The sequence below is a fragment of the Enhydra lutris genome, unplaced genomic scaffold (genome assembly GCF_002288905.1).
Source record: "Enhydra lutris kenyoni isolate GAN:26980312 unplaced genomic scaffold, ASM228890v2 scaffoldscaffold11, whole genome shotgun sequence".
In the NCBI taxonomy this organism is placed as follows: domain Eukaryota; kingdom Metazoa; phylum Chordata; class Mammalia; order Carnivora; family Mustelidae; genus Enhydra; species Enhydra lutris.
This window is the reverse complement of record NW_019154095.1, coordinates 38882201-38909301: the sequence shown is the minus strand read 5'-3', so window position 1 is coordinate 38909301 and position 27101 is coordinate 38882201. Positions and strand designations below refer to the sequence as shown.

At 48.4% G+C, this 27101-nt stretch overlaps 1 protein-coding gene across 1 annotated transcript; it reads left to right on the top strand.

The window, feature by feature from the left end:
• The first annotated feature begins 250 nt into the window (after positions 1–250).
• Positions 251–24433, top strand: LOC111144489 (plasminogen activator, tissue type). The gene is made up of 14 exons (XM_022498791.1): positions 251–495; positions 11888–11985; positions 12715–12757; positions 14650–14787; positions 15151–15261; positions 15632–15806; positions 16478–16569; positions 17767–17941; positions 18502–18587; positions 19792–19987; positions 20101–20237; positions 20401–20541; positions 21815–21981; positions 23535–24433. Exons 2-14 carry the CDS (start codon positions 11923–11925, stop codon positions 23691–23693), a joined length of 1683 nt encoding a protein of 560 aa, XP_022354499.1. The 5' UTR covers positions 251–495; positions 11888–11922; the 3' UTR covers positions 23694–24433.
• Positions 24434–27101: the final 2668 nt, after the last annotated feature.

Here is a 27101-nt window from a genome sequence, read left to right as displayed (position 1 = left end):
TACTGCTGGAGATTCCAGAAGAAGCCCTTGGGCCTCCTCTGGGTGCATTTGTTTAGAACTGTAAATTCCTCTTTCCATGATAAGCTTACAGCCAGCTGATCCTGGGGGTCTCATTTAGGTCATAGACCAGGGCCTTCAAGGAAGATGATTGTTAATGTTCCGTCCAACTCCCAAATTCCTGCGATTCGATGACATCAGGATTGTGAATAATCAGGCTGGCCCTAAGCCAGGTCGGGCTGCGCTGCTTCCATCAGAAACTTCCTCCCCCTCTTTACAAAAACAGGCCCGCCCTGTTGGGCTCCCTCCTGGCCCTGTCCACTGGGCATCCTCCTGCTACAGAGAAACCCGCCCACCCAGGGCCACTGACCCCACCCCCTGCCTTGAAATTTAAAGCAGGCCAGAGCCGTGCAGGGAGATTGGAGCTGAGGTCCTGCAAGAGCCCAGGGCTGAAGAGAAAGCTGTCTTGGAGGGAGGGAAGGAAGGCAAGCAGGGACGGTAAGTTGAATTCTGCGCCTCTCTGTCCGTCCATGTCCTCCTGCCTCTCTTAAAAATCTTTCTGGCAAACGGCGCCAATAGAAGAATGCCTTAATGAGGGACTGACTTTGTAATTCAGGCAAAAAGCGGATTAGCAAGAATCCGAGTCCCAAGGGAGCCTGCTTTTCGTAGCTGCATTTCATTGGGATGGGCTGAAGCCTTTTGGAGGAGCGAGGGCGTTCGGGGAAGAGAGAATAGGAGGGATTATTTCTTGGAGAAAAATTTCAGCAGAGTAAAAGAGAAAGTACAAAGAATTAGAGACAAATGCTCTGAAGAGACAATGGGATCCCCTCATGAATAACGGGCAAAAAAAGTGCCATCAGCTGCCTTCGGGATTTGTGGCTAGCAGAGCCTGGAGGGTCCACAGTGTCTGGCTGCCGCCCCCACCCCTCGGTGAGCCTGTTAAGAAGCTGAGGCTGGGAATGGGGGAGTGAGGCACAGGACTCGCCTCAGAGCAGAATTAAGTAGGTGGAAAGTGTTGGGAAAGAGAAGGCCTCTGATCTCCCTCCACACATCCCCAGCCTCCATCTCCACTGGTCAGTTTTGGCCCAGTGTGCAAGTGTGCGGTCCTCTTTAAGGACTTTGCAATTACGGCGGGGGAGAATAAAATGAATGGTTTTGCTTCCTAAGGTGCTCTGCGCGATGCCTATCAGGGCTTTCCAGATTTTTGCCGTTATTATCTTTATTTTCTTAACCTCCCTGGGAGGGAAGACGGGAGGGAGGCAGAGAAGTAGGAAAACACGCTGAGCTCCCAGGTAACTAGCGACAAACTCAAATGCAAAGAAGTGTGGAAATGATTTACCTGGTGGTCAGGTCGGATTAATAACGGTGATCTCTTGCAGTGGATTGATGACAGAGGAAAATTGTGTGTGTGTGTGTCTGTGTGTGTCTGTGTGTGTCTGTGTGTGTGTGTGCGCATTTGCAATTCCATGAAGAAATTCTGCAAATACAACTAGTAAGCGGAGTCCCCTTGAAGGTGACTTCCTCAGCAGTTCCTGCCCATGGGCAAGAAGACACATCCTGGGATCTAGACGCTGACTTGTCCAGAATCAATATATGATGGTCAGCCGGAGGGCTTCCTGTGAGAGCAGAGCCAGGCTCGGGAACCAGCAGGGATTTGTGAATGTTGAAATCGAATGAGCCCCATGCCACCCATTACTTTATTCTACCTAAAGTGTTCTCAGAGATGCCGACTTCAAACCTGGATCTCATCAAGAGTAAAGGGTAGCTCCCCTCTGCCCAGTGGCTTAGTCTCTGTCCAGACTCCCTCGGACCAGCTCAGTTTATTTTGGGATGCCTTCTATTAGATACTCCTGGCATCTGTGCTACTCTTCAGTGGCTTCCTCCTGCAGAGGGACAGCAGCCAGGGGGTAGCTGAGGGACAGCAGTGACTTGGGTTACAGTAGAACCATGCTCAGTACAGTTCAGACTATAGTAACCAGCGGCCCGGCCATACTCAGTGACCATACCCATCTAGCGCTTTTGTAAATGACTGGCTGGGACCACAGAGCATCTGGTGAAACTTTCTGTCCAGGGGAGCCCTGGTACTAATCTGCAAACAGCACCTTTTCTGGTTAGGGGGTTTTATAGCAACTGAAGGGGCCCTTTGACTAAGATCATCGTTTAGAAGGAGCAGCATTTCCAAAGCTTCTAAAATGTGTGCCGTTTCTTTTTGATCGGACAGTTAAGGGGGAAACATGGTTCCCAAGAATGGTGGTGAACTTAGCTCCAGTCCAAACTCAAAGTCCATGCACTTCTTTGAGATACTGAGTGCCAGTGCTGAGGAAGAATTTAGGTGTTGACTTGGAATGTTCAATCTCACTTGATTATTTGGCACCGTGTGTCTGCGGTCTTAGAGTAAAATGTCTACTTTCTGTGAGGGAATTTCAGCTCTGCTCTGATAAGGTGGCTACGAGGGACAATGAGTGGCCAGAATATTCTCTTCATTTATTCTTTGGGTCATTAGCTTTGCATGGAGAAAAATTCTGTACAGAGTTTCAGGCTATAAGCCAACCAGCTCACAAAACTGGTAGTCTCAAATCAAACCAGATAAAAGAATGAGGACAATTTAGACTCACGGAAAGTCAGAGCCAGAAAAAATCTTAGCAATCCTTCACTTTGGTCCAACCCCAGGTCCAGCCACATGGTCTCCTAATACTGGCTTCATTGTCTACTTACACATAAGAATAGCCTATTTTTTTTTGACGATCTTTTGTCCATTCTCCTGCTTGAGAAATTGACTTCTGGGGAAGAGGGTAGAGTGACAGACAAGGCTCTCGATCGCCTGAAAAGTAACATGAGTGCCAGAAGGGAAAACGAACAAGGTGTTAGCCACACAACAGGCATTTCATAAACATTTTTAAAAGGGATGACTTGGGCAAGTTTGGGTGCCTATTACCATTACCCAGGAAATACCAACTAGCTGTTCTTCCTATAAAACTTAATGCAATTGCATGTTCTTCGCAGCTGCCCAGCACCATCTGTGTCAATAGTCACGATCCTCAGGGTGACTCACTCTTGGCTAGCGGGCCCATGGGCAGGTGAGCACGGTTTGCCTATGGGATGCTCTGACACAGGCATCAGCGGCTTGGAGAGGTTGTCCGGGGACTGATCTAGAAAACCTGATTCCACCTTGAGCCTCTGAAGTAACCCACTTCAATGTCAGGCTGAACCTAGATACTGGGATACCTTTGTATGCCAAGCCTTTTCTGTTTATTACATGGTCACAAATAGTCCATTAATCTGCAACCAGACATTAGGGAATAGACACCGAACTCAGGCCACAAAGGCTCCTGCATCCTTAGAACTCTCAGGCTTTCCAAACCGTACTTCCTCCTAGGGAAGCCCTTGAAGGGAGAGCCTGGGGTGTGTGAATCGAATTCCTTTGTCCAGTGGAAGGTGTTTGTGCTGAAGAGTAAGGGACTCTGGCTGCTCGCTGCTATTACCCAGACCACAAGGCTTTTGTAAACGACTGATCCTTTGCAAAATGACCAGTTTACAGCATTTACTGACCATTTACAGCAATGGTCACCTCTTGGCCCTATGCTCTGAGGAGCACTTCTTTATTTTGTTTAACCAGCGGCTTATATAATAATTATCAATTCCAGGAAACCTACCTTGACCAGCTCCTTACCTCACCAAGAGGAAGCTAGATCTCCCTCCTCCACGTTCTACTAAGACCCATTCTTCCTCTGCATTTCCTCCTTCTACCCCTACCTCCCTGCATATACCGCAGCGCTGATCTCACTGTACTATGATGACCTAATTACCTGTCTGTCCCATGCCTAAGCTATGAGTTTTTGAGGACAGAGCATGTATGTCCTTATACCATGGAGCCTGTGCATGGGCCATGGTGGGTGCTCTGTAAACATTTGATGGTGGATACATAGAGTTGTTAGGTCTTTGCCCATGAATCCAAGAAAGGAGGAAATTAGACTGAGCTGGGGCTTGAAGGAGAGGCGGCTGGGGTGGCGGATCTGACAGATGTCGCCCAAGGAGGACACACAAAGTGGCCCTAGAGCCCCGTCGAGAGAGAGAGAGAGAGAGAGAGAGAGAGAGTGTTGCATGAACAGCTTGATGTCAGCTGAGGCCTCTGCAGGTAGGGGAACAGGACAGTCAGCAGGGAGGCTGAGCCCAGTAACCTGCTATGAGTAATCTAAAAGGGAAAGGCCGCCCGCCGGTCAGCTGGATTCCTGCTGGCTTTTCACATTTTGTCCTGTTCATAGAAAAGAGAAACTTGCTTTAGTTTGCCTTATCAGAGCAAGAGCCCGTGTCTGCCCCCTGGGCTGCAGAGAAAAAGGGAAGTTTTTTTCTTCTTCTTCTTCTTCTTTTTCTGGGAAGCTCCGATTTCCTTATTTTTCTAGCCTCCTGTCTCTGGTTTTTAAACATCCATGTGGTCTGCTTGAGAGGGGCCTTAGCAGCAGCAGCAGCCTTTTCTCCCAGCGGTCTCTGGCGCTAATTCCAGCTTCCTCGGAGAGTCCGGCATAATCCTGATGTAAATAGGTCCCGGAAAGGCAAATTAAAAAAAAAACAAAAAAACAAAAAAACATTAAACATGAGGTGAAAGACACCACCTCATATATCCAGAAAATAATGATTCCTGTTCATGTAGATGAAAGGCGTGAACTTTTAGATCAGTTGTGAAGAATCTGGTTGCAGGTTATCACAAGATGTCCACGTGATCGAGGAAGGAGTATTTGGGTATCAATGCTTGACCCCAGTGGGGAACCCCGTAGATGTTAGCATCTTTCTGTCTTGGTAGCTTTCGGTTGTTTTTCCAGGGAGAAGCTGTTAATGTTGCTTAATGCCCCCGTTATTGAAGGATACTCATGACTGTCAGTACAGTTGACCTTACCGTGCACTGGCCGTTGTGTCATAGGGCCTTTGCCTGCTTCTTCTTTAGTTGCTGTAATAATTCAGCAAGGTGGGAGTGATTGGCCCATTAAAAAATCCAGGAAACCATACACAACCTGTGTGTCATGGTTGTGTCATGGAACTTGAACTTAAGACTATGCCCCTTGCACTGTAACATGCTGTCCTTCCCAAATAGCAACTCTGAGTGCATGAAAAACATAACGGTCCAGCATCGGGACGCAGGAAGGAGGGTTGGAAATAGTGTCGGTTCGAGTCTTGACACCACCTCTCACCACGTATCTCGCCTTAGGGCCAAGGTCCTGATGCTTTTTGGAAGTTTGATTCTCTCATTTGTAAAAACAAGAGAATAGGATTATTCTATTATATATTATAGAATACTATTCTATAGTATTATATATATGATATATATATAAAGGTTCTGTAGACTCTGCCTGGCGAGTGGTAGGTGCTCCAATGCCTGTGGAGCAAGGGGCATTAACCCACACACAGTTCTCGCAAACACACCGTAACATTGCTTTCCTGTGAGCCCAGGAAAATGTGTATGCATTCGGTAACGATACAAGGAAAGCTTCTGACCAGTTTTCTGACTCATGGGTGTCGAAATCTGGAGGTAAACTAAAGAATTACCAAAGGATTGTGTATATCATTGCTTTGCAATGATGTTGACTTTAGGGAGTGGGAGGAACATGAGGAACTACCTTCATGCTTAAGATGAGACACTGTTTTAGATCAACCTCAGATTGAGGAGTTTGTTTAAATTCAGACTTTGGGATTAACATTTTATTGCACTGACTAATTGCATTAGCGTTTGTCAGTTGAACCTTGTTTTTTCTTCTCCGCGTAAAAAGTTTATTAGGAAAGGGTTTCTTTTGTTTCTATCCTAAAAGGAGGCAGGATGGACTTCTGGTTTCCTAGAGCCACAAAGAGCTCTCCCTTATTTCCTCCAAACAACCAGGATTACCTGGCAAACTACGGACAGTGAGTAGACGACAGAGCTCAGTGCCAAGATTTGGAGTAGCCTGGTCAGTTTCATGTAACTCAGTCACAAGTCATCCCCCCGCCTATGGTTTGAAGATGTTTTGGAGAGAATTCTGCCCTGAGTAACTCATGAGATGGGTGGGAGCTAGCAGAGGATTCTGTTCTATTCACCTCATTGGAATGGATCATATTAGATAAGAAACAGGCTCTTCCTCTCTTGTCCCGTTATGAAAGCAGGCTCTTTAAGAAGAGAGAAAATAAACTTTGACACACAGAAAATTAAGTATTGAAAAGTTAAGAATTGTTCACATGATGGCAGTTTTTGAAAATGGTTTTTATTCTGAAAGCACAGCTCTATAAAAAGCGGGACCTTTGTAAGCGAGACGGGGGCTACGAGGCTAGTGGCTCCCGTCCTGTGTTCCATCTGGAACCTGCAAAGGTGAGCTTTTTTGGGGGGGGGTTCCTCGCATATGGGGGCAGGGCTCCTCTTGCCCTCTCACCCCCTCTGTTGTCCCAGTGAGATGCCTTTGCTATTCCAAGGGCTTCTTCCTTGGACCATTTCTTTTCTAATTTGTTGGCATCCATTCTGGGCCATGGTGGTTGGGGTGGGGGCTGGAAGGAGGGTGTTGTTTGTTTTAAAGCTATGAGTCACTTTAAAGTATTGGTATTCTTGGAGACCGACTCTTTCTTGCTCAGATTTCCAGAGAGAAGCTTTGCAAAGCCATAATAATCTGAGAATCTCCTTTACCAAAGATTAAGCTAGCAAACCTTGCACACGGTGTAAAATTTGATCATAGTATCAACTTACTTTTGTCTTTCCCTTGCAATTTCCCTGCTCCTCTAGCTTGCTCATATTTCTGTCTTCTTCCTGCTGGCAAGAGTAAAAACAGTCCCTGAGTTCTATACCAGCAGGGGCAATTGCATTGTTTGTACCTAGAACCACAGAACTTGGTCAAGTGACTGTGTTTGCACAGTTCTTCTATTGCAGATCAATTCCATGCATGTGGTCATGTTTAAATAAAAGTACTAATACACATTTTTAAGTGTTTCACAGTTTATACCCATTATATCATTTGTTCTCACAATAGCAGAAACCACAGTGTGTCAGCCCTGGAGGAAACCTCAAGAGTCCATCCCACTTGGTTTTGCATCCCTGGGAGCTGATTTTTTTTTTTTTAAAGATTTTATTTATTTATTTGAGAGACAGAGATCACAAGCAGGCAGAGAGGCAGGCAGAGAGAGAGGAGAGAGCAGGCTCCCCAATGAGCAGAGAGCCCGATGCGGGGCTTAATCCCAGGACCCCAGGATCATGATGTGAGCCGAAGGCAGAGGCTTTAATCCACTGAGCCACCCAGGCGCCCCTGGGAGCTGATTTTTGTGCCTCAAAATATAGATGCTTTTGGGAAGGGCAGCGTATCAACTTTTACTGTCAATGTAACCTTATGTGAATGAGCATATCAGTCCCTTTCTGGAAGGCAGATTTTTAAGGGGGAAGATGGAGAAGGTAGGAGAGTGGAGAGAAAAGGGCAATCAATGCAAAGGGACACGAGGGGCCCCTGGGTGGCTCAGTCAGTTAAGTGTCTGACTCCTGTCTGCAGTTTAGGTCATCGTCTTAGTTCATTATCTCGGGGTCATGAAATTGAGCCCCTGTCTGGGCTCCATGGGGCATTTGCTTGAGATCCTCTCCCTCTGCCCCTCCCTCATCACTACTCCCCCACCACTTGGACGCGTGCTCTCTCTCTCAAATGAATAGATCTATTTAAAAAAAGGGGGGGGCATGTAAAGGCACTGAGGACAACAGTTCATCTACTTTTCCCCAGGACTTCTAGCTATCCTGCCGCTGTTCCAGCGGCCTCACCCAATGCAGACCCAACACCTATGAATGGGTTCCCGTTAGGCAGCCTTGCCCCATGTTGCCGCTGCCGAAATAAACACCGAGTTCTGGCTAGCGTGACCACTGACTTCTCAGCCACAAGGGCACACTTCCTTGGATCTGGCAGAGTAACCCCCTCCCTGGTTACCAGTCCATTGTTCCCGTTTTTCCCCTAGAACAGTCATCACTCATGGCTGTTCAGAGGAACCTGGGAACGGAGTCACTGTATTGCTGTTGCCAGCAAGACCCAGTGCAGCTTCCAGACAGAAGGTCAGAGAAGCTCTGGAAGCAGATGAGGCTTTCGCATGCAGACATGCAGACGGTGTCCCTCACCAGGATTCCTGCCCGTGCATCCTTGAAATCCAGGCCATGCTTTGTTTGCCAGGCCCGTGTCCTGGGTTTTGTTTTTGTTTTGGTTGTTTGCTTTGTTTTGTTTTGTTTTAGTTTTAGTTTTTTTTGTTTGTTTTTTTTTTTGCACAGAGTCTTTGTCCATTTGCCAAGCTCTGTGCCTGCTGAATTCCATCCACCAGAGAGGGTGTCTTTTGCAAATCTGCAGAAATCAACTTCACATGCTAACATGAACCTGACAGGCTTGGGGCCCTGGGACCCTGGGGTCCCCAGGCCTTATGGCCATTGCAGAATCCATTACTCTCACACAACAATGTTTTCAGTGATTTCAGTCTAACAAAAGTGAGACCTCCTGGTGGTTTTCTTTCTCCCTACCTCCCACTCCATCCATTCATCCTTCCTTCTTTCTCTTACTTCCTTGCTTTTTTAGTACTCTGACTCTGGGAAACTATGAAATAGGCAAAAGGGAGAGAACACAGAAAAAAAAAATAACAAGTCGTCTTTGTATTTGTAAAATGAGCCCGGAAGGATTTCTCACACTTACTCCATACATCTCAGCCCCCACCCTCCTCACCATGAACTCAGGGCACTCTGGCCTCTGGTGGCAGCCCCTGTTCACAGCGTTGAAGCCTGTCCTGGTGCTGGCTGGCCCCGCGCTCCCAGAGTCTGAGTCCCTGTTTCTGGTATTCACTTTGTTTTTTGTCTAGGCACTGCCCCCAGACCTCTACACCCACCTCTTTAATGAAGGCAAAACAAGGACACATTTTTTTCCTCCCCTCTTCCTTCTCCCTTGTCTCTGGACAGCACTGCTTGTCTGCTGGTGGGATGACTCATTTCTTTGTCATCCTCTCACCCCATTCAGCCGGTCCAGATGCTCTCATTGCCTCTGTGCAACGAGATGGAGCTAGTGCCTCATTTGAGATTATCACTGGATCAGCTCAAGGCCCAGCAAGGTCCCCCAAATGTGGGGGAAGATAAGGACTGACAGAACAGAGACTATCTCAGACACTGCTGGGAGCAGAAGGCAAAAATAGACTCCTTGGCCCCTTATGCCCCTGAGTTGTCAAAGGTTTTCCCATGATGCAGCTGTGTGGGAGCCACAATGGAAGCCCTAAGTCATGCTCCGCCTCCCCATCTGGTCCCCCTCCCCCATTTGTCCAGGGAATGCAAATGTGTCAATACTGCACTTCTCACTTGGCAATTTTCCAACATCTAGAGTTATGTTCCAGTTAGAAGGACCCAGATGTCTTTTTTTTTTTTTAGGACCCCGAATTCTTGAAATAATAAAACTGTGTCTTGGTGGGCATCCAGAGAAAAAAATGAAAATAACCCCCTGGGAAAGGGCTGGTTGGTTTGACAGGTAGTGCTAACGAGGGTTAAGTTCCTTGTTGATGTGTGGCTCATTTACTCATTCATTGCTTCAGAATTTCTTCATAAAGCCAAGATAATAAAGGATGAGACAATCTATATGTGTCTGTGAAACAGGATTAACATCCGGAAGAAAGAGAGGGGATGCATTTAACAAGGTCTATTTTTAAAAGTTAATAAGAAATGGGATGAAGGGGTGCCTGGGGTGCTCAGTGGGTTAAGCCTCTACCTTCGCCTCAGGTCATGATCTCAGGGTTCTGGGATCGAGCCCCACATCGGGCTCTCTGCACAGCGGGGAGCCTGCTTCCCTATCTCTCTCTACCTGCCTCTCTGCCTACTTGTGATCTCTCTCTCTCTCTCTGTCAAATAAATAAATAAAATCTTAAAAAAAAGAAAAGAAATCGGATAAAATTAAGAAGGGAAATTTAAGAGGGGTTTTGAGAAATTTCAAGAAAGAGGAAAGCCAGAGCAGGTCCCATGGCCAGAATCAGAAGATTCCACCAAGGGCTCTTGTTGTCGATGGGCTCAACTCCCCACTGTTCTCTTCTGAAACTCTGAGAAGCCGGTAGTAGTAAGCTTCCTCCTCCCCAGGAGAAAAGGGCCCTCAAAGAGCACATCCTATGAGGAGGGTCCTTGGCCCTCCAAATTAGAACTAAGGCAGATTAGATCCTGCCTTCTTTCTGTTTCCTTCACCATGGAGGAGGAGGTGGGGGCGGACTTGGTTGGCGAGCCAGGCTTCTGAGCCTCGCCTGCATTTTCTCCTTGGAATCCTGTTGACCAGCCCCCCGCTGCTCCCTCCCCTCGTCCCAGTCCTGGCTCCATTTGTCCTCCTCTGCCTGTCCCCAGCAGCCCCAGAAGAAGCAGTGGGGCATAAAGAATCTTCCCCCCCACCCTCTCTTTTTACCCTTGCTCTGAAGGGGGCCTGTGGCCAGTGAGGGAACGGACACTTCCAACGGGGAATTTCTTTACAAAGAAACAAAGGAGCCAGAGACAGACCCGGATGAAAGTCTTGGAAGCCTCTGATCTAACAGGGCCCTGAGGATCCTGGCGATGGGGGAGGGGTGGGACCGAAAGTTGTTGTGACTGAAGGGAAATGAGTCAAGGAAGAAATGCCTGATTTAATTCTTGTGGACAAAGGAGTGAGTGGGCCTGCCAGACCACAAAATAACACCCCGACCAACTAACCTAGTTTAAGCTGCGGAGGGCAAGATCACTGGGGAAAGGCACATGGAAACTGGGAATTTGGGGTCTAGGAGGATCTGAGTCTTATGACCAAAGGCCAGATGGCTCGGTTCCTTTCTGCCTATCTGTACTTTGTTGAGCCTGCCTGTAAAATAAGAGACAGACCTTCCAAGGGAGCAGTGGGGAGGGCAAGAGCCAGAGCAGAAGAGCATTTCTTGTGCTGGGCAAGGAGTTCTAAGTGTGAGAACCGAGGTAATGGGGGTAGGTTGGCTCTGTGAGGTGCTGGCCGTAGAGTCCCTATGGTGTCCTCTGAAAAGGTTTCAGAACGGACATTTCTATGGTTCCACCTAGTTGACCCCAGGGCAGGAATTTACTTTGAGGGCACCAAACTGGGACACTACTGCCAGGAAGCGCCAGGTGTGGTCTCACTATTCAGCCAGCCCACAGAGATCTCTGGGCAAGACAATCTCCTAGCTACTTGTGCCCGTTGACGGATGAATGGATAAGCAAGATGTGGTCTATACAGACAACGGAATCTTCCTCAGCTTTAAAAAGGGAGGAGAGTTGGGGGCACCTGGGTGGCTCAGTCAGTTCAGTATCCGACTCTTGATCTCAGCTCAGGTCTTGATCTCAGGGTCATGAGTTCAAGCCCCAGGTTGGGCTCCATGCTGGGTCCAGAGCTTACTTTACAAACAAACACACACACACACACACACAAAAGGGAAGAGATTCTGACACATGGTTCCACATGGATGAACCCTGAGAACGGTATGCGAAGTGAAATGAGCCAGTCACAAAAGGACCCGTAGTCTATGATTCCACCCAGATGAGGAAGCTAGCGAGTTGCCATAGTCATAAAGACAGAAAGTATCATACTTTCTGGTGGTTGCCGGGGGAATGGGGGTTATTGTTTATTGGGCACAGAGTTTCAGTTTGGGAGGGTAATAACGTTCTGCAGAGGGACGGTGGTGATGGTTGCCCAACAGTGTGAAAGCACTTAATGCCACTGACCTGTGCACATAACAGTTAAGATGGTCCATTTTATGTATCTTACCACAGTAAAAAATATATATACAATTGAAAACATCTTCCAGACACCTGTGGCATTTCCTGCCGTGGGAGTTGATGCTGGAGGGACTGGCCATGATCAAGTCATAGGTTCTCGACCTTTGCCACACTCCTTGATCTCTCAATCCCACTATGAAGCTTTTCCCCCCCTTCTTCTTCCAGAATTTAAGGTTCACTCTGAAGGAACAATACATACAATGAAGAGAGAGCTGGTGTGCGTTCTGCTGCTTTTTGGAGCAGCCCTCTCCTTGTCCAGCCAGGTAAGAGGGCAGTTCAGGTCTGTGCCTCGAGCTCGCCATGTACCCTTGTTGGACTCAGGAGCCCCCCGGGGGTTATGTCCGAGTGCGGGGGTGTCCGTAGGCAGGACTGCCTTCTTTGAAGCTGTTTTTAAAGAATGTGTTTGCATTCATGCATAAGACCTCTTTAAAAAGGTGGTGCACCAGCCATGAAGCTGGAAAGCCACCCTACTATCCACTTGGGATGGAAACTATACTCTGGACACACTCTCTAAAAATGCCCAGCAAGCGGGGGCATCATGGAGGGCACAATGAGCAACACCTCCACAGTGAGATTTTAGAGGATACAGTTGGGGATGGCGACATGGTGGAGAGGGAGGTGAGCTACCGCTCCACTAACCACTTGCGGCTACAATTAAATGCAATTAAAGATTCAGTTCAGTCGCACTAGCCCCATTTCAAATGCTCAGTCGCCACATGCGACTAGTGGTTATGGCACTGGACAGCACAGGAATTAAAGATTTTCATCACTCAGAAAGCTCTTATGGCAGCACTGGTCTAGAAGGAGAGGAAGAATTAGAAAAGAGAGCAAGAAGTGGACATTGCACCTGGGGCCAGCTATACCTGAGGGGGAATCTTCGGGCCCGGTGGCATCTGATTGGCGGGGGTGTGAGTGGTCTCTGGGTCAACCACGTTTATTCCTAAAATGCCCAGCATGTGCTGATCCTTTTTCCATCCCTGGTCGCTTTGCAGGAAATCCACACCCGATTCAGAAGAGGAGCCAGATCTTACAGAGGTGAGGTGAAAGGGGAGGTGGGTGGGGGTTCTGTGGAAGCGGGAGCCAAAATCAGGGCTTAGGAGTTCAGGGTACTGTAGGCTCTGTCAGGGTTTATCTTCCACCACACCCAGCTTACTTGAGCTGTGTGAAGGTGAAATTTTGCAGGGTGATTCTGTGAATGTGTCTGTGTCACCCCCATCCCTTACTCATTCACTTAGTTAGCTAAGGCCCGGTTCTGAGAGGACAGGAACAGACGTGCCCTCAAGGAGTCAGGCTGTCAGGGAGTCACAGAGCTGGCAGGGTTGGGGGGAGGGGCTGCCAGCTCAGGGGCCCGAAGCCCTGTTACACAGGTGAGAAGACAGAGCCAGAGATTGAATGATGGGCCCAAGGCTACACCGTGGCCAGGATGCAGCTGCACAGGTTCTCTGGTGTCCTTTTCTGGGCTGGGAGCTCCATCCTGCCGGAGTCCTCCTGGCATCTTTGTTAACTGCCATCTCTGTGCATGCCTGTCTTCCGGTTGGTAAAACCAGAGTAACAAGCCTGGGTTACCTCACACAAGTTGCACAGGTGTGGAAAGACTTTTCACTCTAGAGTCGACTCTAGAAACCTGAGGAACATCCCCCATGAGCACTAGGTAAGATTCCAAAAATAGAACATGCTCGCAGCCAGATTGTCTAGACTCTGGTTGGAAGAAATCTGGGCCCAGCTTCAAGTCTAAGGCTACCAACGTGGGGCCCTCCTCTCTTGTCCTTCATGACCTAGTTCCTTTGGGTCTGGAAGGCTTTGCAACACCTCTTTTAAAGTGGAAGTTTCCCCAGAGTGAAGTATGCTGTAACTTTTTTTTTTTTTTTAAAGAAAAAGTGAGATAAAGAGAGAGCGCACGTGCGCACACGTGGGAGTGGTGGGGTGGGGCAGAGGGAGAGAACGAGAGAGAATCTTCAGCAGGCACCATACCCAGTGCAACATAGGGTTTGAATCAAGACCCTGACATCATGACCTGAGCCAAAACCAGGAGTAAGACGCTTAACCGACTGAGCCGCCCTGGTGCCCGAACGCTATACTCAATGCCTTCGTTGTTGGATAGCACAGCATTTCCAACAAGGGTATCCTGGTCCCAGCAGACCCCCAAAAGAAACAATAATATTATTTACAATGAGCATGTGTCACTGCTTTAGTTAATGAAAAGTTGAAGATTTCTTAAGTTGGCAGTCTGCTTTGCAAACAGAGAGAGACGAAGAGGCCAGGAATATCAATGTGAGGACTCAGACCATTTTCATTACATCACAAATACTAGTGAGAGCAGCACATTCCCCACACACACTATGATGTCAATTTTCTTTTGGGCTAGCAATGCATCATTTGTGTGGTAATACTCATATGGGTCAAAAACTCTGGTAGGCAATTATATACATGTACATATTTCTGATGAAAGAAAATGAAAAATTAGGGGCACCTGGATGGCTCAGTCAGTTGGGCATCTGCCTTTGGCTCAGGTCATGATCCTTGGGTCCTGGGATTGAGCCCCACATTGTGCTCCCTGCTGAGCAGGGAGCTTTTGCTGCTCCTCTCCACGCATGCTCTCCCAATCTCTCTCTCTCTCTAATAAATAAATAAATAAAATATTCTTTAAAAATAAAAATATAAAATAAAATGAAAAATTAAAATATCACTTAGTAAATGCATTTTGATAGGTAAATTCTTCCAAGGGTGAGGGTCCGTCCAAGGAAGAACGACAAACACAGTTGTTGGCGACTGATTGGTAGATGTGTGTTATCTTCCGGCTGGGGTGACAGATGGGTTGTATGACTAGTGATTGAGGAACTTTCTCAATAGGACCTGGGGTGGGGCGGTGGCAGGTGGCAGTGTTTGGGCAGTTGTGCCCTCAAGAGGCCGCCTGTCTCTCTTTCCAGTGAGCTGCAGAGATGAGAAGACGCAGACACTCTACCTGCAGAACGAGTCATGGCTGCGCCCGGGCCTGCGGGGCAACCGCGTGGAGTACTGTCGCTGCGTGGGTGGCCGCCCACAGTGCCACTCTGTGCCCGTCCGAAGTACGTAAGCGCCCGCAGCCCAAGCTTGGAGCTCCAGCTCTCCCACTGCCCCCCACCACCATTGCGCATGTGTGCAGAACTTCAGCCATTGGTTCCCCATGGGCTCTGCCTTAGGCCCATGCGAAGGCACTGAGCCAACAAGTGAGACTGTGACCCAGGGCCCATGCCTTCTCCAGCCTGGCCTCAGCTTCCTCATCTGTCCAATGGGGACAATGGGTGTAACTGCTTCACGGTTTGCAGAGGGGATGAAATGAGCTCCTTTTATAAACTGCTCAGAATAGTGCCTGACACGTGGAGCTCACTCCTATTATCCTTAGAACTGCTTTTTAAGGTGACCAGGGGCTTTCTTGTTTTGCCCGACAGGTTGCAGCGAACCCAGGTGCTTCAATGGCGGGGTATGCCGGCAGGCTCTCTACTTCTCAGATTTTGTCTGCCAGTGTCCTGAAGGGTTTATGGGGAAGCGCTGCGAAATAGGTGAGTGGTAGGTGGGTGGTGCGGGAAGAGGGACAGAATCCCAAGTCTTCCCAGAAAGGAGAGGCAGTGTGTGGTGATGTGGGGAGGCGGGCGGCGGTGGGGGGGGGGGCGGGGCAGGGAAGGATCCTGCAAGGGTCGGTTAGGAAACCAGAGTGTTGGGCCCAGTGGGCGGAGCCTTGGGAGCCAAGCTGGAGTCTGCCTGGTGGACCCCGGCCAGCCCCGTGTACCACCTGTGCCCCAATAGCTTCAGCAGCCAGCCTGCCTCGCTGGTTTGGGGTGACAACAGAGCAGACGTGAAACCCCTTTGGAAAACTAAATGACAGAAGGGGGAACTCACATGGGAGGCATCACATGTCCTGCTTTCAATCAGATGCCAGTGTCACCTGCTACAAGGACCAGGGTATCACCTATAGGGGCACATGGAGCACAGCGGAAAGCGGGGCCGAGTGTGTCAACTGGAACAGCAGCGCGCTGGCCTTGAAGCCGTACACTGGGAGGAGGCCCAACGCCGTCCAGCTGGGCCTTGGCAATCACAATTACTGCAGGTGAGAGGGCCGCCTATGCTCCTGAGCTCGCTCCCCTCCCTGGGGAGGAACTGCTACATCCCGAAGTGACCTGGAGCCGATCTGCCATGGCTCTCCAGAGAAACAGAACCAATACACTCCCTACCGATATGGTGATTCATTGCAAGGAGTTGGCTGGCTGCGGGGGCTGGCATGTCTGAAATCCGTGGGCAGGCCAGCAGGCTGCAAACTCAGACAGGCTTCTCTGTTGCAGTCTGGAGGCCGAATTTCCACCCCAGCTTTCACTTCTAACGCCTTCCACAGATTGGAGGAGGCGACCCATACGATGGGGGTTAATCTCCTTCACTTCAACAGATTGCTGATATTAACCACAGCTACAAAATCTCTTCACGACAGCACCTAGATTAATGTTCTATTAGATAAATGGGCACTTAGAGCCAAGTTAATCCATAAAACCGATCATCCCAGGCCAGCCCTTGTCAACGCGGCTTCTGTGCACAAGTCCTTAACCCACCCTTAGTCTCCAGATGGAGACAGTAGCCAAATCCTACTTCCACCCAACCTGATCCAGCTCTCCCGGGTACAACCGGAAGTGTACGGACCTTTTCCCCGGAAGAGGATGTAGAGTCCTTGGGTCTGGGAGGGAGGCTTCACTTTTCCCCTCCCACGGCCTTCCCTGGCTGCTTTTTCAGAAACCCCGACCGTGACTCGAGGCCCTGGTGCTACGTCTTCAAGGCAGGGAAGTACAGCAGTGAGTTCTGCAGCACGCCAGCCTGCCCCAAGGGTAAGTGCGACCTCCCCTTCCCCCCCCAAACCCCAGCATCCTGGAAGTAGAGTCTCAGAGGATAAAGCAACTGTGTTTCTACAGCTGAGGAGACAAAGGAGTAGGCTGCTGGTTCATCATTTTCATTGCAGAGGGAAGACAAGTCAGGAGATGTAGGTCTTCATCCAGGCCTGGCCTCTAATTAGCTGGTTGACTTTGAGCTGGTTTCTTTGCCCCCGACCCTCCATTTCCTCAGGTACAGAAGAGAAGGGGGCCCGCATTGGTGGTTTCCAGGCCTTTTGAGGAAGGCCATGATTGAGGGGCGTATTTTCCATCTCTCTCTGTCCTTTTAAGATGTGTAATATAAGAAGATTTTCCAAATTTAAAAATACTAAATTATAAAAAAGCACTACGCATTCTGTGCTGCTTTTACAAATAATGATATCGCAATAGTATAAAACATGTGTTTTAAAGTTCTAAATATTCATACACAGTAATAATGTGTCTTCTGCCTACAGATAAGTCTGACATGTCTATGAATTTGAGGACCCTTTACAGTAATTCTAAAGCATCTTCTCCCCTTCAAGGATCAGTAAATTGCGACTCAGTGGTCTAGGTGGCCTTAAAGATCATTTTCATTATGTCGTTTAGAGTGGTACACTCTGCCAGTTTCAAGTGGGGAGAAAGGAGGGTAAAATGGGGCAAATAGGCAGCATCTTAGGTCCATATGCTCTCTTCCTGCTCAAGGCCAACAAACCCTTCAGAATACTGGCAGACAAAATCTGAGAAACTGGGGTCTGCTGACATGTCGCTCCATTGAAGAGCCCCAGTTCACCACAACCTGTCAAGTATAAACAAGGAAACTCCCAATTACCTTCAAAGCAGCTCCAGCAATAATCACTACCAGCTGGGCATAGACCCTTCCTACCCAACATGAATGAACCCTCAAGGATCTCTCAACACAGCAATCTAGAAAGCCACATCCAACTGATGAAAGCTGGCCCACCACCCGAAAGCCATTTACCACCCCTCTGTAAAAGGGCTTGGAGGAGGAGGAAAGAGGAGAGGTGGGTTGTTTATCTCCTCCCTCCTATGGGCAGGCTGGCTGCCTTCATCCTGTCAGGCCTGCCGCCCCTCTCAGGTCCAGCTGCAAACCCTGACTCACATGCTGTAGCATTTAATTGCTTTTGTTTCAGTTTGAGATTTCTTTTGTTCCAGAAAAAAATGAGGACTGCTACTTTGGAAAGGGGTTAGCATACCGTGGCACATACAGCCTCACTGCGTCTGGTACCTCCTGCCTCTACTGGAATTCTGCAGCCCTAGCAGGCAAGGTCTACACAGCATGGAAGAGCAATTCTCAGGCGCTGGGCCTGGGCAACCACAATTACTGCCGGTATGTAGCAAAGGGTCCATGGGGTTCATGTCTGGGCAGAAGGCAGGACTGGGGCATGGGATGGGAGAAGATTTCATAGCTCAAATTATAGGAAAGACCCAGTGGGTGGGAAGGAACCAGGGATATGATCTAGTCATACCCATTCACTCGCCAGAATAAAATCTTTTATAAAGAGTGAAGTTCACCAGTTTGTCAGCCCACATTGCAAGTTCGAGGTGCTGTCCCATAGCCACTTAGGCCTCATCTGCTCGGTTCTTATATGGCGCCTTTCTCCCAGTGAATCATAAGAGTGTCCTCACAGCATAGTTTCCAGTTCCTTCCAACATCCCTGTCAGAGGAGAATGTTGTGATAGAAAATGTGATAGAAAATGTGATAGAAAAATGTGATAGAAAAACAAAACTAAAGTTGTTTTCCTCTGGTGAGATCTCTGACAGAGCCAAGTTCAGAACTCAGGCCCCTCCTTTCCAACTCACTGTTTGGCTATTGGTTTACCGAGCCTCCTTCCTCTCTCACATGGCTTGTGATGTGATTGAAAACCTTAAACTCTCTTATCATCTAGGAACCCAGATGGGGATGCCAAGCCTTGGTGTCACGTGCTGAAGGACCGCAAGTTGACGTGGGAATACTGCGACGTCCCCCAGTGCTGTAAGGGCTGGCCCTTGGCCACCTGCCGCTGCCCAGCCCCCCTCTTGACCATTTCCTCTGTCACTTCCCATGTCCTCACAGCTGTCTGCTTCAGACTGTGTCGCTCCCAGATTTTCAGGAAGGCTTTGGTGGGGAGGGGCTTTCCATGACTGAAGCAATGCTCTGGGCAGGTGTTCACTCCCCATTCACAAGAGTGACACAAAGGGGCAAAGCGAAAGAGAAGAACTTGCCAGTTTCTCTTAGAATTCATTAGGCTCTGAACTTCTCTCTCCGGACGCCTTTATTAATGGGTGGTGATGAGGTCGTGGTGAGCATGGAGGAGGAGAGCTCACATTGATGGCTGCCTCCATAACAAAGTGATCTGGTAGCATTCTCCCGACAATGTGGTCAGAGGTGGTCTTCCTCTCTTTAGTTTCCAGATGAGGAAACCAGCTCCCAATCATGTGGCCGCCAAAGCTCACTGGGCTCCAGGTGGCAGAGCCTGTGTCTGTCTGTTCCCACGTCTTCTGACCCCACAGCTTGTACTTCTGCTGTGAACTCTTCCAGCTTTTCTCACAGAGCCCGTTTGACACAGGGGAACTGGGTGGGTGGAGGGAGAGGAAGACTCAGAGGAAATTCAAGCTGGCACATTTTGCTAAAAAACCTTAGTTTAGAAGTTGTCTGAGAATAGATTATTATGACTCCATTCCTGTGAGCACACATTTAGCCCGAATGTTGCTCAAGGTACGTAATTACATAACTGGGTGGGTAAGTCGCAAACTACCAGCGGACTCACAATGAAGGCCATGCCTGGAGAGTCCCCAGTGAGCAGCATCAGTAAGCTCGCTTGGAGCCTGGTGGGCTGGGAGTGTTAAGAAAGCTCCATGAGGAGGTAGGATTTCATCTAGGCCCTGACGGAGGGGCAAGGTGGGGTAGATGGAAGAGAAATGGGGCAGGCATTCTCCAGGAGGGAGCCGCAGGACCACATTATTAATGAAGCCAGGAGGTGGGTACGGGGGAAAACGGGCTAATGAAGCATAGCAGAAAGATCCCATTTGGAGTCAGACAAATCTGGGTTCTAATCCGGAGGCCGCTGTGAGCAAAAACTTGAGCAAAAATTTCCCAGCCTCTCAGGGTTCCAAGAGAAGAAACCGGGATAGGTGCTCAAGGAACTCACCTGAGGACTGCAGGTCTGATCTCTTTTCTCTGTCCTTTCCTCTCACAGCCACCTGTGGTCTGAGACAGTACAAGCAGCCGCAGTTCCGCATCAAAGGAGGGCTCTACACAGACATCACCTCTCATCCATGGCAGGCCGCCATCTTTGTCAAGAACAGGAGGTCACCAGGAGAGAGGTTTTTTTGTGGCGGAATACTGATCAGTTCCTGCTGGGTCCTATCTGCTGCCCACTGCTTCCAGGAGAGGTAGGGACTTCCGAAAACCCAGTAGGTCTCCCTAGATTTTGAGGCCTTGAAACCGGGGCCGTTAGAAGCAGCCCCCCAGCAAGCAGCACACCCTAAGGCTGTTTCTCCGTTAGGTACAATCCCCACCACCTCAGGGTGGTTTTGGGCAGGACATACCGCGAGGTCCCCGGAGAAGAGGAGCAGAAATTTGAGGTTGAGAAATACGTCATCCATGAGGAATTTGAGGATGACACTTACAACAATGACATTGGTGAGACGTCCTATTGTCCCTGCTCCAGACGACACGACAGCCACCCTGCCCCACCACGGGCGTCCCCACCTTTGCCTCCCACACCCTTGCCCTCTCTGTCTTCCTCCCCTCCTATCAGACGGAGCGTTTCACGAGGCTTATTCTCTTCCCGATCTCCTTCCAGTCCTGCTAAAACTGCAGTCGGACTCGCTACACTGCGCCCAGGAGAGCGACGCTGTCCGTGCCGTGTGTCTGCCCGAGGCCACCCTGCAGCTGCCCGACTGGACAGAGTGCGAGCTGTCTGGCTACGGCAAGCACGAGGCGTGTAAGTGGAAGGAAGTCTCGGCTCCATCCTGTCGGATGCCCCCAGGGCAGCGGGCCATGCAAATATTGAGAGGAAGAAGTCACGAGAATGTTCTAGCCCTGGCCCAGGCACTGGTGCTGTGTAAATATAGGCTGTTCCCCGCAGACCAAGAAGCCACCGTCTGCCTTCCCCACCTCATGGGGTCACTATGCAGGTCAAGAAAGGAGTGAATAGTACAAGTGCTTGGAAGGGCTTAAGATGGCAGGAAAGTTCCAATGAGAAGGGGAGGCTGGTGATTAGGGTGTGGGGCTCTTGGGACTCTCTGGTCCTGTAGGTCTGAGTCCGCACCCTAGATTTGCGCCTGGTAGGGGTGGGAGCCAGGACGTGGGTTTTCCTGTTACACGGCCCTGAGCCTTGGCCCCCTCACTGGGAACATGGGGGTAGAATCACCTCCTGCCTTAGAGTATGAGAATTCAATGACAGTAGGTTAAGCCAGTGGTTTTCAGCCAGGGTGTTTGCCCCCCAGAACACAATGGCCCTGTCTGGAGGCATTTTTGATTGTTAACGACTGAGGAAGGAGGTTTATACTAACATTTAGAGAGTTGAAGCAAAGGGCGCTGCCAAACACTTGCAATGCACCGCCCCCCTCAAAAAAATGATCTGGCCCCAAATGTCAATAGCGCTGCTCCTGAGAAATCATGAGCGAAATAAACCCTATAAAATATCTAGTTTGGGGGATGCCTGGGTGGCTCAGTCAGTCAAGCGGCTGCCTGGGGCTCAGGTCATGATCCCAGGGTCCTGGGATCAAGCCCCGCATCAGGCTTCCTTCTTGGTGGGGAGCCTGCTTTTCCCTCTGCTGCTTCCCCTGCTTCCACGTACACTCTGTCTCTGACAAATAAATAAATAAAATATATTTTTCAAAGATTTTATTCATTTATTGGACAGAGATCACAAGCAGGCAGAGAGGCAGGCAGAGAGAGAGAAGCAGGCTCCCCGCTGAGCAGAGAGACCGATGTGGGGCTCGATCCCAGGACCCCAAGATCATGACCTGAGCTAAAGGCAGAGTCTTAACCCACTGAGCCACCCAGGCGCCCAATAAATAAAAATCTCTTTGAAAAGTAAAATATTTGGTTTTGTCGGTCAAAGCAGTGTTGACATTTCCTAGGCTTCAGCCCCAGCCATCCGAAAGCTGGATCCGAGCTAGCCATTATTAGAATAGTTGGCTTCCTCCTTCTAAAAGGTTTATAAGTAACTTTCCCTAGGACCGTAAGATATTTTCCCTTCTCTGTTTCAGCTTCTCCTTTCTATTCTGAGCGGCTGAAGGAGGCTCATGTCAGGCTGTACCCATCTAGCCGCTGCACTTCACAGCATCTGTTTAACAAAACCATCACCAAAAACATGCTGTGCGCTGGAGACACGCGGAGCGGTGGGAACCAGGCAAACCTGCACGATGCCTGCCAGGTAGACGCAGGGGTCTTGCCGCACTCGGGCACTTCCAAGGGGAAGAGTGGCTCTTGGCCCTCAGGTTCCAAGCAAGGAAAAAGTTAAGAGCCAGAACGGTTGAGTTCTTCTTGTTGAGGCACTGGAGGTTCTAAATGAGGGCTTCAAAGAAATAACACCATCAGAGTGAGATCAAAGTTACCCAAACCTAAGAAATCTAAACTGCAGGAAATTTCCCCAGTGTCTACCCCGGAAACTCCACCTGATTCAGGGTTTCCTGTAAGCCCAGGCAATTGATTGACTATTGAAGTGATGGGTAAAGCCACACAAATGAGGCGATGCTTGACTTCTGGAGGCTGGAGAGTTGGAATCTGCCATGTAGGGGTGGGGGAGGAGGAGCTGCTGCTCACCCAGAAGTACGACCCAGATGAGTTGTGAGACAGAAGTTTCAAAAACTCACACCAGCCCTAAGATGAGGCTTGTCGCCTGGGAAAGCGAACTATTTCAGGCTATGTTGGCATCCTTATCAGAGTTGGTACTTCTGTTTTGTGATAACCAGACACCCGTAAGGGACACACCAGCCTGTGGGATTAGGACTTAGATATAACCAAGGCATCGTTATCGATGAGCCATTTCAAGCCTACAGTGTGCCAGGCTCTCCATCGAGGGGTTGGGTTTAGAGGGGAAAAAAAAGAAGGAAGCAGGGCTCTTGCACTGCAGATTTTGTGGGCTTTGTTCTTATAAGGTAAATCGTATCAGCATTTCCCTCCAGTTCCTTGACAACCTTTGTCTCTTTTCGGATGGCTTCTTTAGAAACCTCAGCTGTACCCCTAGCTCAACAGTCATAAGAAGGTTGTATGCAAAGTGAAACCTTCATCTGCAAGCTTCAAGTCAAAAACAAAAAACAAGAAGTGATTTTGATTCAATAAGACAATAACGGCCAACCGTGACCAAGAGTTTTGCAAAATGTCATGCTTTCTCCCAATTAATTCCCAGAACGACCTCTTACAGTAGAGAGTAGGATCCCGATCTTCAAGATAAGGATACGGAAGCACAGTTAGCCTGAGGCCACACAGCTACTGGGTGGTAGAGTTAAAAGAAGGAGCTTTATGGCCTGAAATGGCTGAGCAATTATCTCAATTCTAGTTTGCAATGTAGATACAGCCTAATCGTGGACCGGATCTAGACCGTAGGAGATGGAAAGGATAAGTGAATTGGGGGAAATCCAAGGGGGAGACGAAGCATGAGAGACTGTGGATTCTGAGAAACAAACTGAGGGTTTTGGAGGGGAGGAGGGTAGGGGGTTAGGTGAGCCCGGTGGTGGGTATTAAGGAGGGCACGTATTGCATGGAGCACTGGGTGCGGTGCATAAATAGTGAATCTTGGAACACTGAAAATTTTTAAAAAATAAAATCTTAAATTTTTTTGGAAAAAAAAAGATGATTGATAAAAATTTCCCTCTCTGAACTAAATACTTTGAAGAAGATGACATTAGCACTACAAATATTAACCCTAACTTCCCCTCAAAGAGTCTGCATTTTTGGCAAACAACTAACCCGTTCTCTCTACTGCAGGGGGACTCAGGCGGCCCCTTGGTGTGTATGAAGGATAACCGCATGACTTTGGTTGGCATCATCAGTTGGGGCATCGGCTGCGGGCAGAAAGACGTTCCTGGCATATATACCAAGGTTACTAATTACCTAGACTGGATTCAAAACAATATGCGACCGTGACCAAGGACATCCAATTCCCTGAAATCACGGGGAGACCCTGCTTCCTCTACTTCAGAAGACACACCGAGGCGAAGTGCTTTACAGAGCTGAGCCATCACACAGTACAAGCGGGTGGTGGGGCAGGGGGAACCCAGAGGAGAGGGAGAGGATAAGTTTTCATAGGTACTTCCCATTTTAGAAGTTTTCAGGGCTTAAGATCTGATTTCAGAAGATAGTTTGGCAGCTGAGAAGACAGATAAACACCAACCCCTCCAGGAATACCATCATCTAAGGCAGAAGAGAGGGAGAAGAGAAGCCCAGCCTCCTGATCTGTCACCACGAGAAGCTTTGGAAATGGGACCACAAAGATAAAAGCATGTCTCAATAGTAAAAAAGTAACGAGATCCTTCAGGAAGGAAGGATTGCATTAGAAATGGAATGTCTATTTATAGTGACAAGGAAGCCCAACGGGGCCTCCTAATAAGGGATGGGCTGGCTGGCCAGATCGCATTCAACACCACCTTTTAAATCAAGTATTTGGCTTTTCCCTTTCTCCACTTTACAGCTCTTGGAAGGAAATCTTTTTGTGTATAGTGTAAATCTTTTTTTCTATATAAACTTTATAATAAAACAGACTTGTATCATTTTAGTAACTGATAAACTAGGCTTTAGTATATTTATATCAACCCATTTTAATTTTTATTTTGTTGCCACACCCCTGTATTACACTGTGTGGAAATAATAAATTCAGATTATTTTCACATATTTTCCCCAATCTGAGTGGGATAATTTTGTTATACTTCTGCAGAATCTTACAGGTCTTTTATTCTTGGTACTCACTGTCACATTTTTAAAAATCATCTCAAATATTTCCTTTCGTTCATTGGACATATACAGAATACTTGCTGTATACAAGGCAACGTGCTAGGTGCTGGGGACAGTAAAAAGGGGGAGGAAAGCAGTTCTCAGTTTGACAGGAAAATAAGGTACTTAAAGAAATACCCAGGTATAACACTGATGGGTCATGAAAACTGGGTTTCAGTTGCAGGAAGTATGAGGGAATCTTAAGGAAAAACAGAGTTAGATAGTGCTTTCAAAAACTGGACGAGCTTTGGACTGGTGGGGAGGTATGGGCAAGGCATCATTGAGATCAGGAATGTCACTGCATAGAAATAGAAAGATCTGGAGAGCATCGTGGGCTGTGGGAGTATGGGGAAGGACTTTGTACAGGTTGTCAGAAGTGAAGGTCATGAAGAATGTAGGTAGGAGCTTTGATTATGGTGCTTCGAAGGCCAAACTGAGTTTTGGACTTGATTCTGTAGGCAACACGGAGCCACTGGTGCTTGTGTACAACCGAAGTAAAGAATTGAGCATGTGCTGGGGAAAATGAACCCCGAAGGGGTTGGAATGAAGGCAGGCTGGGTAGGCAGACTCCATGGACAGCACCCAGGGTAGTAGAAAGGGGAATGGGAGCATGACTTTGCCAACACAGCAGCATGCCACCGTGCGTCAGCTGAGAAGCTAGTATTGGCCATTTTCTTCCCAGTCCGTTTTCCTTTCCTGTTCATCTGAAAGAATTAACTCTCGGACCATGGGACGCCTGGCAGCCTCAGTCAGAGGAGCACACAACCCTTGATCTCAAGGTTGTGAGGAGTTTGAGCCCCATATGGGGCCCCATATGAGATCATTTAAATAAATAAAACTTAAAAAAAAAAAAAAAAAAGACCATGCACTCCCAGACCAGTCCACGCTAGTATGTTCCTTAAGGATGCTTTCTGCTTCTCTTAGACTTAGCTCAAGCTGCAGCTCCTGTTCCTGGCTGAAGCTGACAGGTTGTATCATCACTGCCAGACCGGGTCCGAGAAAAAAATCTAAGGGTGCTTGCTGTTGGATATATGCCAGCAGTTTCCCAAAGAGGAGACAAAGTTGCAGTTGCCTCTATCTCTTGGAACGCTGTGAGAAAAGCTCACTTTAGAGGTTCTTAGAAGAAAAGTATGTAGTTTTAGCTCACAGAGGAGAATCTCTAAAGCCCAAGAGTTTGATTTAGAGGGGAGCAAAACCCAAACTTCCCTGAAATACGCAAGACCCCTCCTCCCCCACCCAGAGCAGTTAAGCCCGAGGTCACAGATTCCTCCACCTTAAACCTCTCCCATGCGTTTTCCCCACGCAAGCAGTACATTTTATGGTAGAGAGAAGTGTGCCCGGGCCATTTAGACAAACCCTGCTCAAGGACAATAGGCAGGACTCCCAGAGAGTGCATCTCTGGCAGGAATTCAGTGGGTTTCGCCCCCTCCCCTTTGCATGACAAGACTTTCTTCAGAGACCCGGATGAATGAAATGAACTGAAGCAGCAAGGCCTCCTGGGATGGAAACGCCAAGTTCCAGGCCGCAACATTCCTCCGGGTGAGGTCCTGGCAACCAGAGGCTGGGTGAAGACATTGCTCACAGGAGGCCGCGGACCAAGCTGCAGGGCAGAGTCCCAGTCCCGCAAACAGATTCCTGTGAGTTACACTAAAACACATTCAAAGAACAACAACACATCATTACCCGGTGTGGGTTAGGAAATTTAGGATAAAATGTCCCAGAATTTGGCAGGCAAGGGAAAGGTGAAATTAAATAGTTCCTTATCCCCACCTGGTTAATAAAGCAAACAGACGCTAATAGATCTGAAGGACAAGAAAGATTCTTAGGCAGCTGTGCAATACATTTTAGTGGATAAAGACTTAGAGGTACTCAGATGATGGAAACTGCTATCATCCTAGAGCCCCGATCTTAGGTCTGGTTATCAAAGAGTGTCATAAATTTGAGGGTCCACGTTTAACTTCAAAAGTCCAAAACTCACACCATCCCCAGTACTTGGGATCCCCCAGCACTGGGGGAAAGTTTAAGAGTTTCAAATTTGATTCTCTCTTTTAAAATTCTAACGATCAATAAATTAATTTCATTGCTAGCACTGAGTCTCCACCTACTGGTCACAGAGGAAAGTACATGTATTTTTTTTTTTTTTTTTAAGATTTTATTTATTTATTTGACAGAGAGATCACAAGCAGGCAGAGAGGCAGGCAGAGGAGGAGGAAGCAGGCTCCCTGCTGAGCAGAGAGCCCGATGCGGGGCTCGATCCCAGGACTCTGAGATCATGACCTGAGCCGAAGGCAGCGGCTTAACCCACTGAGCCACCCAGGCGCCCCTTGTACATGTATTTTTATATAAAATTTACTAGGTCACACCACAGTGCAACCAGAGCAGCCAGAGCACTGGCTGGCACTGGGGGAAGAGATGTTACCAGCCAAGACAGATGCGATAGAGTATTAATAAACACCAAACACTGTAGTTCATAAACAGAAAAAAAGCCCTAATGTCTTTTCATGACCACGAGGGATTTACCAAAGGATATCATTACAGTTACGGGCTAACAGCCAGTTTCCATAC

What these genes read in the sequence shown, in the direction of transcription:
- LOC111144489 (XM_022498791.1), top strand. Translation starts at nt 11,923, where the DNA reads ATGAAGAGAGAGCTGGTGTGCGTTCTGCTGCTTTTTGGAGCAGCCCTC. An exon ending in GGGGAAGCGCTGCGAAATAG is followed by an intron (nt 15,262 to 15,631) that starts GTGAGTGGTAGG and finishes GCTTTCAATCAG; the next exon opens with ATGCCAGTGTCACCTGCTAC. An exon ending in GGCAACCACAATTACTGCCG is followed by an intron (nt 17,942 to 18,501) that starts GTATGTAGCAAA and finishes CTTATCATCTAG; the next exon opens with GAACCCAGATGGGGATGCCA.